Source organism: Brugia malayi (assembly GCF_000002995.4).
Source record: "Brugia malayi strain FR3 genome assembly, contig: Bm_v4_ChrX_scaffold_001, whole genome shotgun sequence".
In the NCBI taxonomy this organism is placed as follows: Eukaryota; Metazoa; Nematoda; class Chromadorea; order Rhabditida; family Onchocercidae; genus Brugia; species Brugia malayi.
The window spans coordinates 15,515,416-15,526,014 of NW_025062479.1; the positions used below are offsets into that span (position 1 = coordinate 15,515,416).

Consider the following 10,599-nt stretch of genomic DNA (forward strand, 5'->3'; position numbering starts at 1 on the left):
ATCAATTGTAATATGAAATTTTTTTTAATATTATTAACTTATTTCAAGAATTACTTCCGCGATGGTTGGAATCGTTTCGATTTTATCACTGTGGTTGGCTCTATCACCGATGCATTGGTCACTGAATTTGGTGGTCACTTTGTATCGCTCGGATTTTTGCGTCTTTTTCGTGCTGCTCGTCTAATTAGGCTTCTACAACAGGGATACACTATAAGAATATTGTTGTGGACATTTGTTCAATCTTTTAAAGTATGCTTACTTCGAGATTTTTCATCTTGCAAATTTATAAGACTTATTAAAATTTTTTAAGACTTTATTAGTAACTGTTAGGTTTTCCTAAAATTGCATAATTTCAATAATTTCAGGCCTTACCATATGTTTGCTTACTAATTGGAATGCTTTTTTTCATCTATGCTATTGTTGGAATGCAGGTATACCTCTATCTCATGCTATTATTTATTTGTTCACTTTGTTTTCAAAACGCTTAAATAATGAATTTCAAACCTATTAATTATTAATTTTTTACTTTACTAACATTAATCTTTTTTTTTGAACTAATTTCTCCTTTACTTGTTTTACTACTAATAAAATTACGATATATAGCCATGTTCATTAAAATATAAAACTATGTATAATTTTCTTTCGTTTAATTTGAAATATTTAAATAATGTTCAATTTTGCTAAAACAACAACATGAAGTAATTTTAGCATTTTACAATATTATAATTAGCTTTGATATATTTTACATAAGGTATTTGGTAATATTTGGTTGGATGCAACTACCGAATATAACAGACATAATAATTTCCAATCATTCTTTAATTCAATCATTCTTCTTTTTCGGTATGTTTAGTGCTCGTTTTGTTGTTTAATCTTGTGTTTCAAAAATTTATTAATTCATTTGTTTATTTATGCTAATATTTGCTTAATTAACTTCAAATCTATTTCAAATTTTAGCTTTTATACTACATTTACATTGACTTTGCATTTAGTTTTAAATCAGTTCGTTGTTTTTCTTGCCTTATCATTTAATTCTAAATTAATTATAAATTTTATTCATAATTCAGTTATTTCTTTTTTAGACTTCATCACTTTATTTTTAAAAGCTTACTTGGTATGTATCACTGAAAAAGAGAAAGAAAAAAGAGAGTGGTAGAGAAAAATTGAATCTTTCGGAATTTGTATAATAATTAAATTGATGAATTGAAGTGCTTTTAATTCAATTTTTCTATAATTTGAAAAAAAATTATTATCGATAGTATTACTGATAGACTATTTTATGTATTACAGGTGTTCCACAGGTGAAGCTTGGCAAGATATAATGATGGCATGTACAGCAGGGAAATATTGCGCAAAACCGAATTCATTTGAAATTAATTTAGCTAAAGGACCAACTTGTGGTACTCAAATGTCTTACGTATATTTCACAACATTCGTCTTTTTGTCATCATTTTTGGTACTATAATTCTTTGATTTTTTTTTTGAGTTTACATGAAAGTTTACATACTTTTCTTTTTTTATTATGTTGAAATATTGGAATGCCACGAAATTATTTATTTTATGTTTCTTAATGATATTAACAATGTTACGTTGATACTCTAACAGTGTTATGTAAATGTGATATAGTGGTTGGTATTAAATAACGAATAGCTTTAATATCATTAATAAATGATTTCGTTTATCAGTTTAAAACAACAGTTAATTCATTTAACAATTAAATGACTTTACACTTAAGTGTTATTCAAAAAAAATTGATTATAATGATTGATATTACATAGCAAATAGCTTTGATATAAGCAAATAGCAATAGCTTCCATTTATAATTCCTTGTTTTTCCCAATAATTTTTTCCCTTTCTTTCAAAATTTTAATTTGCATATTTTTAGATGTTAAATTTGTTTGTTGCTGTAATAATGGATAATTTTGATTATTTAACTCGTGATAGTTCAATTCTTGGACCTCATCATTTGGATGAATTTGTTCGAGTTTGGGCTGATTATGATCCAGCTGCAACGTTAGTTTTTTTTTCTCAAGAATATCACGAGCATTGTAGGTAAATAAACAAAATTTTCAAGTCTTGAGATGTATCATTCCTTGGCTTAGAATTGTAGTGCCTAATAAATGATTCTATACCAAAATTCATTTCACTAAAAACCTAAATTTTATGATAGGACAATCTATAAGTGTAATAAATTAATTTCGATATTAATCAGAGATAATATCGAAATTAATAGATTTATATTTATGTTAACAAAAAAATTTTTGTTTTCCTTTTTTTGAGTAAGAAACGAAAAAAAAAAAAAAAAAAACAAAAATAATTTTTTAGCGGACGAATTCATTACACGGATATGTACGAAATGTTACGTAACATTACGCCACCAGTTGGATTTGGCCGTAAGTGTCCATATCGTTTGGCCTACAAACATTTGATACGAATGAATATGCCAGTAGCAGATGATGGCACTGTACATTTCACGACAACATTGTTTGCATTGATTCGGGAATCACTTAGTATTAAAATGAGACCTGGTATGTTATGTATAATTATATTATTAAAATTTAATTAAATCTTTCAAATTTATAATATTTTGAAATATATTATTAATTAGCTTAATAGATTGCAAAAATGTAACATATGTTAAGTAAAACTTTTGAAAAATTTTTAATGTTTTCACTAGGACATATTACATATTACATTTGAAAATGATATAGCAAATTATAAAATATGATAAGGATTGATCACTTTATCGTTCTTCTATCATAAATTTAAATTTTGTTTTTGCAAAAAAAAATTATAGATTTTATATCCTGTTGCAAATGAAGAAAAAAACGTATGGAAAATTAGAAGAGATACAAAAATAATGAAAATTTAAAAACTTTTTTTTTCAAATTTAACTCAAAGAAATTTGCTGTTGCAGTGGAAGAAATGGATGAGGCAGACGAGGAGTTACGTCAAACTTTACGGAAAATATGGCCATTAAAAGCAAAAAAGAATATAATAGATTTGGTAGTACCACCAAATACAGGTTGTTATTGCTTTTAACATATTTAACAAATATATTAATCTAGGATATGAAACTTTACGCAAAAGCTAAACAAATATTTTATGTGGGTGCATTATTTGTGTCTTTCGTAATTTGATATTTCTCAAAAATTTTTATACCCTATTAAGTTAACTTGATATGATCGTTTTGAAGTGTGATGTTTTGCTTTTTCGAGGCAATGTTAATACCGCAGTTATTTAGAATGATAAAAGCTGATTAAATCGTCTAATTAAATTAAAATAATTAAGCTGTAAAGGCTGATTAAACTAATTAAGTTGTATTATAAAAACTGAGAGTTACCAGAACAAAATACAAAGTTATCCACCATTCAAATCATGTTAAGAATTTTTTTGTTAAAGCAAGGAATAAGAAAATATGTTGCGTAAATTCTTCTGATAGTATTTTCTAATCGAAATTTGAAAAAATGTTTATATATCAATTTCTATGTAAGAGAAAATCTAAGTAAGAGAATTCAAAAATAATTAAAGGTTAATTTTGTTATTTATCGCTATTATACTGGTCAAGTTACTATGATTTCAGAATTATGCTATCAAAAATTAACCGTTGGGAAACTTTACACGGGCTTACTAATCCTTGAAAATTATCGAGCCAAGAAATCAGGAGTTGAGGTAAAACTTTTTTCTTCTTAAATAATGTTTTAACTCTTATTTATGTGTGATACTTGATGATTTATTATATTTTGCTTTCTTTTTCTTTCTTTCAACAAGTAATACATATTTTTATTGTTTATTTCTATAATAATATTAAAAAATTACAGATATTAATTATCTTATAAATTAAATATGTGCTTGCAAACTGAACATAGCATATCAATTTTTGATTAATTTAATCAAAATTTATCAATGTATTAATATGGCAAATGTTCAGCTTAATAATACATTAGAAAATGAAATGTCATTACTGTGATATATATTGGAAAAATCAAATTTTTAGAAAATCCAAAATTTTCCATTATTAAGTGCTAATTGACTAATTTTTTTAGACATCAAAAAATTCAGCAACAGAAATTTTCTAAAAAATCCAGCAGTAGAAATTTTCGAAATTTTAAATTATCAATTAATATTTTAGTTTCCCGGAAAAACAAGTCTCGTAACATAATTAATAACTAAGTTTGCAAAAAAAGAAACGAAATTTCAGTTGGCCAAACGTAAACGGCAAAGAGCCGCACTTCTGCTTATGACTCATCGTCATACATTATTTTTATTGGATGACGAAAAAGAGGTTTTCGTATTAAAACGGCAAAAAAAAATCTGTTTTTTTTTTTTTTTAAATTACGGAAACCTTTGTTTACCTTACATATTGCTCCATCATTTTATTTTTTTGATCCTACCGTTTTATTCTACCACATTCTTTTCCCTTGTCACTAATTTTTAGTTATTTCTTTCTAATCACCTCTTTCAAAAAAAAAAAAGATATATAATATTGATACAAAGGAAAAATGAAGAATAATGTTAAATAATTTGATAATTATTTACCCTATACAGCATGCTATTCTTCAAACCTTTCCGAAAATAAGTTTTTTTTGATTTGTTTTGATTCAGTTGTGGATTTCTTTTTTATTTGTTATTAAGTAAAATTTAATCTTTTTCCTCGGTCGTCCTTTTTTAAAATAAAAGTGTAAAATATGAAAATAAAACAGAAATGATAAATAATTTTTTATTAATTAATAATCCTCCCTTCCTTCTTTCCTCCCTTCCCTGTTGTCTTTTGCGATAATATTATTTAATTCCAAAAGTTGTACGTTTCAAATTTTGTTTTAATAAACAGCGTGTGTGGAAATCCTTTTTTCCTGTTTATGTTAATAAAATTTGAATTATGTGAAAATTTAAGAATTTTAGAGGCCTTATTCGTTGTTTTCTACATTGGTCGATACAATCAAAGCTGTGAAAACGGATAGTACTGAAAATTCACCGAATAGTCCAATATCGCGTAAACGAAGTCTTATAATTTCGTAAATTGTTTTCAGATTTTTTTTTTTTTTTCTAAATTAAGTGCACAGATTGGTTCAAAGTTTGTCTGTAAATTAATTTAATCGAAACTAGCTAATCACAGGATACCTCTAACTATAAAATTTTGTCTAATTTTCTCATTTTTTTTCATAAAATTTAATTTTAATTATTGTTGTATACTTTTTCAATATGTACCGAAATTTTCGAAAATTCCTTTTTACATTTTGAAAAAGATTTTTATATTTAAGTTTTATGGTTTTTTAGTATTTAATAAATACTTATAATTCGATTGTTATTTTATTTGTTATTATTTCTCTTTTCTTTTTGTTTTTTACATCAAACAACAGAACAAAGCAATTACTACAAGTTTTAGTATTACGTTAATTAATTGAATCACTAATTATCAAATTTTTGAAATACGTCAATGTGAACATTAGTAACTTTGTAGTAGACAAATTCAGTACATATTACAAATAATTCTATTCAGCAAAATTGCTGTTATTTTTGTGATTAATAGACTTACATATGCTATATATATAATTTCATCAAATGAAAAAGTAATATTAAAAGACTTAATTGTTGAATTTAGGAAAATACGCTAATACAGTAGTAGCTAACACAATAGATAGTAGCTTGTACGACCTTACAAGCAACGGCGTGCCTACAGTATGAAAATATGATTACGGTATTGCGATAATGTATTAGTTGACGAAAAGTGTTATTAAGTTCATATTTGACCAAACAAATGATAATTATTCTCTTATTTATTTCTTTCTATAATCTGTTAGATATTTCATTATTAGCTAATCTATTAGGTAATTATCTTATCGTCTCTTAGCTGATTATAAAATTAATCGAAATGCCACTAACTGTTTCAGTGATAAACCAACTGTTGGTCGTCGTCTTTCGGGAATTATCTCAAAAATACGTAGCCGAGAAAGTAGCATAAACAACAATGATCCATCACAACAGGTAATTTATCAATTTAAATTGCTAATTGCGAAATTTTAATTCTTAATTCTAATTTTTTATCATTTTCCAAATTAAAAAAATTATTATTTTCCCCCATTTCCTACTCTTTATGAAATGTTAGTCTTCACAAATTTGTTTATTTGAAGTTTTAGCTTTATTGCGAAATTCATATCACAGCTCTTTACAGTATTCTTTCATGTTATTTAGATATTTTAAATATAAGGCATAACTGAGATATATGTTCGAAATGTTGTAATTTCTTCAAAAAAAAAAAAAAAAAAAAAAAAAAACTAATTATTCGATTTAACTACTAAATAAAAGAAGAATTGAGAAATGACGAAAAAAAGACAAGGTATTAATTTGTAGCGTTATTCAAATGGTGGAATATTCTTGAGTGTCTATGATAAAAACAGTACCACTTATGATGAGGTAAACATATTAGTGTGAAATGTATAAAAGCTTTAATTATTATTTTATTTTTGAAATTTATTTGTCAGATATTGCTCTTAAGTTAGTTTGCTATAATAAAAAGCTTTTAGTTTGCTTTTTTTGTTATTTTATGTTATTTTTGTTAGCAAATTTTAATTTAATTCTGAAATTAAGATTTATAAACTTATTCATTTTCTCAATAACTCGCATTTACCATATTTTTTCATCATTTATTGCCTATTTATAATGTTTTTTCTTTTTTTTTTTTTTTTTTTTTTTTTTTTTTTTTTTTGTTAAAAAATGGTATATGATATGATGCAATATGATATTATAATATATTATATCACATGATATAATATTTCGTGTAACGAAACGCACATTCTGGAAATGCATGTTTTGCAATTTTACGTCCGATTTATATTTGTATCATTAAGCAGAAAATATGTATGATATGATATGATATTTGTGTAATCATTGCGTAATTAAATTAAGAATATTTTTTGAGGATAATGATAACGATATACTTATTATAACGGTATTATTTGGTTACTTAAGATGCTAATCAACAAACTGTTTTATTTAATTCAACATGAGTGAACTTCTTGAATGATACAAGTTATTTTAACTTTATTAAGCCACCGAAATATTTTTCGTTTTTGCAGTAATACTGTCAGACCTTTATGATTACAATAAAATATTTGAACCAAATTATCTATCATTTACATTATGTTAAATTATGTGCGTTTTTTTTTTTTTTTTCATTTTTGGAAAGAAAAATAAATTTTTTTGTTTTTTTCTTTTTTGGTTCAGTTCAAAATATCATCATTAAATGCTTTCTTATAAGTCAAATTTTATTGCAATTTGTAATTTATCAATGAGTCAATGGGGTGATTTGATTTTGTATAATTGAATTTTTGAAATGCTTTAGTACGCTGCTTTATATGCTCGTAGTGTTGCATGATAATATCTTCCTTTCTCCTTATCCTGATCCCATCCTTCTTTTTATTTCAATCATAAATTGGCTTATTTCATTTGACTTATCAGATATTCGTCTAATTGGTCCATTTAAAATATGATTTAAAAAAAAAGAAAGAAATGAATTTGTCAATAATTGGCGGTTTTTGCACGCATCCATCTATTCACAAATTACAACGTTTTAATATTTAGTTTATTTTCTAATCATGACATTATGGAAAAATTTCAGATACAACAATTGATACCAGAGGAACGATCACATAAGGATTTGTCAAATTATCCACGTAAAACTCGTTCAAATTCGCCAACTGATCATTTTTATCGTGGGTCTTTGAAAGTGATAAAATAATAAAAGATATGAGCAAATTTTCGAATACCTTTTTCAAATTTACAACTTTGTGTTACTTATAAAACAACTGTAAAATGTCATTAACAGCAAAAGATAGTGGAAATGGTTATTTGGTAATTTAATATTTCCATAAAATACTTTACTGTAAGCAAAATAGCACAACTTATTTATACTTTTTTTTTTTTTAATTTGAAATCCCTTATAGGACGAGGTCTTTCACATTCTCCAGAAAGTTCACCGTCACATTCCAACTATAGTCGACAAACGTCACGGAATTGTAATTCACCTACACGCTTGAAGTTAGACATCTTCGTCAACGTTTCTTTATCATATTTTTATTAATACATTTTCATAGGTTAAAATAGCCTAAAAGTTTTTCCAGCAATTTCATAAAGCTACGAGGTGAGGGATATCCAAGTCCACGTGTACCACCTCATAGATCAACATATGATGATAGTGGTGATAACGATGACAACAAAAATTTATCATTAGTTGATGGTTATTTGCCAAACCGACTGCGACGATTATCACCAACGCGTCCATCTCATGTGAATCAGCGGATTTATTCAGGTGAATTGATTAGTAATTTAATCTTTTTTAAAAAGGAAAAATCCTTCTATATACTATCGTTATAATGGCATTAAATATTATCACATGCTTAAATGTTATCTATGACCTCATTTTTCCTAGGTACACCATCACCGCAAATGCTTACGGATGATGATGAACCAATGCCAAGTGCAGTACGTCAACGAAGACTTCCATTAATTGGTGCATTACCTCCGTCAGCGCCATTACGTTCACCTGAACATTACATAAGTCCGTATCATACGGCACGAAGTGATTTTAACACAGCTAGCGGTGCTCCACCGTCTGTTTACTATACGCCTGCTGATGATATACCATCACCATCTCCCAGTTCTGCATATAATTTCCCATTTTATGGACAAGGTATTTCATCTTTTATTCAAAAAAACAAAATTTTTATATTCAATAAATTGTAAGACAAAAAAAAAAATGTCGAACTAATTTCAAACTTAAAAGTGCATATTGTTATTAACAAACAATTTTTAATATAAATATCAATAGCATTAGACGAATTTTTTTAATTAAACAATCAATAAAATATTCTTTTTAGGTGGTAGCTACGGACACCATTTATCAACTGGATATGGTTGGAGAACATCATCTGTTACCGTTGGTTACCATGGTAATAATATTAGCCCGTATAGTCGAACACCTAATAGTGCAGGTAATAGTGCACCAACGGTAATTTATGCCGGTAATCGATTACGACCAATGATACGAGTGATACGAGCTCAGCCAGGTAATGTACCACTCAGCGATTCTGATAACGATGATCCAAAATGGGCTGTTGTTTAATCCTAAACGCTTTAAATATTTTGCTTTCTGTTGATATTGTCATTAAAAAATTATTTAAAAAGATTAAATAATGGGAAAGGAAAAATATTTTTCATTTTAATCACTGCTAGTAACAGTAAACAATATTAATTAATTATCATAATAAAACTATTTCTTCTTGCTTACTCATTGTTACTGATTAGAAAGATAAAAAAAAGAAAAATTAGTTTGACTAATTGTCTGATCTTTTTTAGTATCAATCCCATTCAATTATTATATCCTCAAATATTAATATTTATATTGAATTGTAATACTGGCCAGCTAGTTGTAAATATATTTGCTTATTTTTTAAATAACGAATCATTTATTAGAAAATTTGTTTAACTTTTTGATGAAACATTTACTCTACTAAATAAACCTAAGTAAACCACATAGAGTTTCATTGACTTCTTGCGTATTTTTTATAAATGAATAATTTAGAAGAGATAAGAAACTTTTAGTTTTGCTATCATATATATCTGTTTATTTTAATTTTTACAAAAGAAAAGGAAATTTTATTTATGCAAATTGATCATTTATTTCTCATATTTATATATCTTTTATGCTTTTATAACGGATTACATGACGAATGGAAATTCACTGCCAATCACTGTTCCTTTTTTTTCCTTGTCGTGAAATCATCGAAGCTCATAAAAGTTGAAAAATTACAACTTAATTTCTGGGGAATTTCTGCAATAACTTGACTGTTATGATAGAAAGAAAGGAATATTTATATTCTTCGCTTTCCTTCTCTTCTTTTTTTCCAGAAACAAATAAGAAATTATTTTAAATTTATAATTTACTATACGAAATATTAAGCAATTTATGGGCTTTTTTTCCTTTTCTCTCTCTCTCTCTCTCTCTCTCTCTCTATATATATATATATATATATATATATTTATATGATTGCTAAAAGATTTGACCCATTAAACATTGCTACTACAAATTATTTTATATTAAAAGAGAATGAATAAATAAGTACAGTTAAAAAGAATATCGAAGATTTTTTGTAGTTAGAATGATTTAGTCATATATCTCATATATGATTTTATGAAATAAAAAAGGAAAAAAAGCAAATTTAAGCAAAATATGGGTCAAATCAAAATAATTATAGCAAACTTTGTAACATAATACCTTTGCCATTTTTGCCAATTTAATATATTTTGCCTAATTTCTCATTTTAATTTTGCATATAATTTGTGTCCATTTGCAAAACGAACACGTAAAAAAAATGGATCAAATTCAGTGATTGTTATTATTTTGTTGCTCAAACATATGCATCATTCTTTTCTTTTATCATCAAATATTTTGCTTTAGATTAAAATTATATTTCATTTTTGTTACAATTATTTCATGAATTGTATAGCTGAATGGATTTTATAGCTTTTTTAGTGATATGAAAAAAAAAAAAAGAAAAATTTGTCGAGCAGTTACGAAAGGATTTTAATGTTAACGAGGAG

At 26.0% G+C, this 10,599-nt stretch overlaps 1 protein-coding gene across 2 annotated transcripts in view; it reads left to right on the forward strand.

The window, feature by feature from the left end:
- Window positions 1–9,121, forward strand: part of Bma-unc-2 — a gene marked incomplete at both ends in the record, with an annotated part of 53,503 nt that extends 44,382 nt beyond the window's left edge. Inside the window, 16 exons of one of the 2 annotated variants that reach the window (XM_043074976.1) lie at window positions 49–249; window positions 366–431; window positions 752–843; window positions 1,291–1,456; window positions 1,886–2,013; window positions 2,326–2,528; window positions 2,918–3,025; window positions 3,584–3,672; window positions 4,903–5,015; window positions 5,892–5,985; window positions 6,352–6,414; window positions 7,619–7,712; window positions 7,944–8,037; window positions 8,121–8,308; window positions 8,429–8,689; window positions 8,877–9,121. In XM_043074976.1, the coding sequence (XP_042930910.1) occupies window positions 49–249; window positions 366–431; window positions 752–843; window positions 1,291–1,456; window positions 1,886–2,013; window positions 2,326–2,528; window positions 2,918–3,025; window positions 3,584–3,672; window positions 4,903–5,015; window positions 5,892–5,985; window positions 6,352–6,414; window positions 7,619–7,712; window positions 7,944–8,037; window positions 8,121–8,308; window positions 8,429–8,689; window positions 8,877–9,121 (2,205 nt within the window). The remainder of the gene's footprint in view (window positions 1–48; window positions 250–365; window positions 432–751; window positions 844–1,290; window positions 1,457–1,885; window positions 2,014–2,325; window positions 2,529–2,917; window positions 3,026–3,583; window positions 3,673–4,902; window positions 5,016–5,891; window positions 5,986–6,351; window positions 6,415–7,618; window positions 7,713–7,943; window positions 8,038–8,120; window positions 8,309–8,428; window positions 8,690–8,876) is intronic. The other variant, XM_043074977.1, reaches the window with a different exon arrangement.
- Between the last annotated feature and the right edge of the window lie 1,478 nt (window positions 9,122–10,599).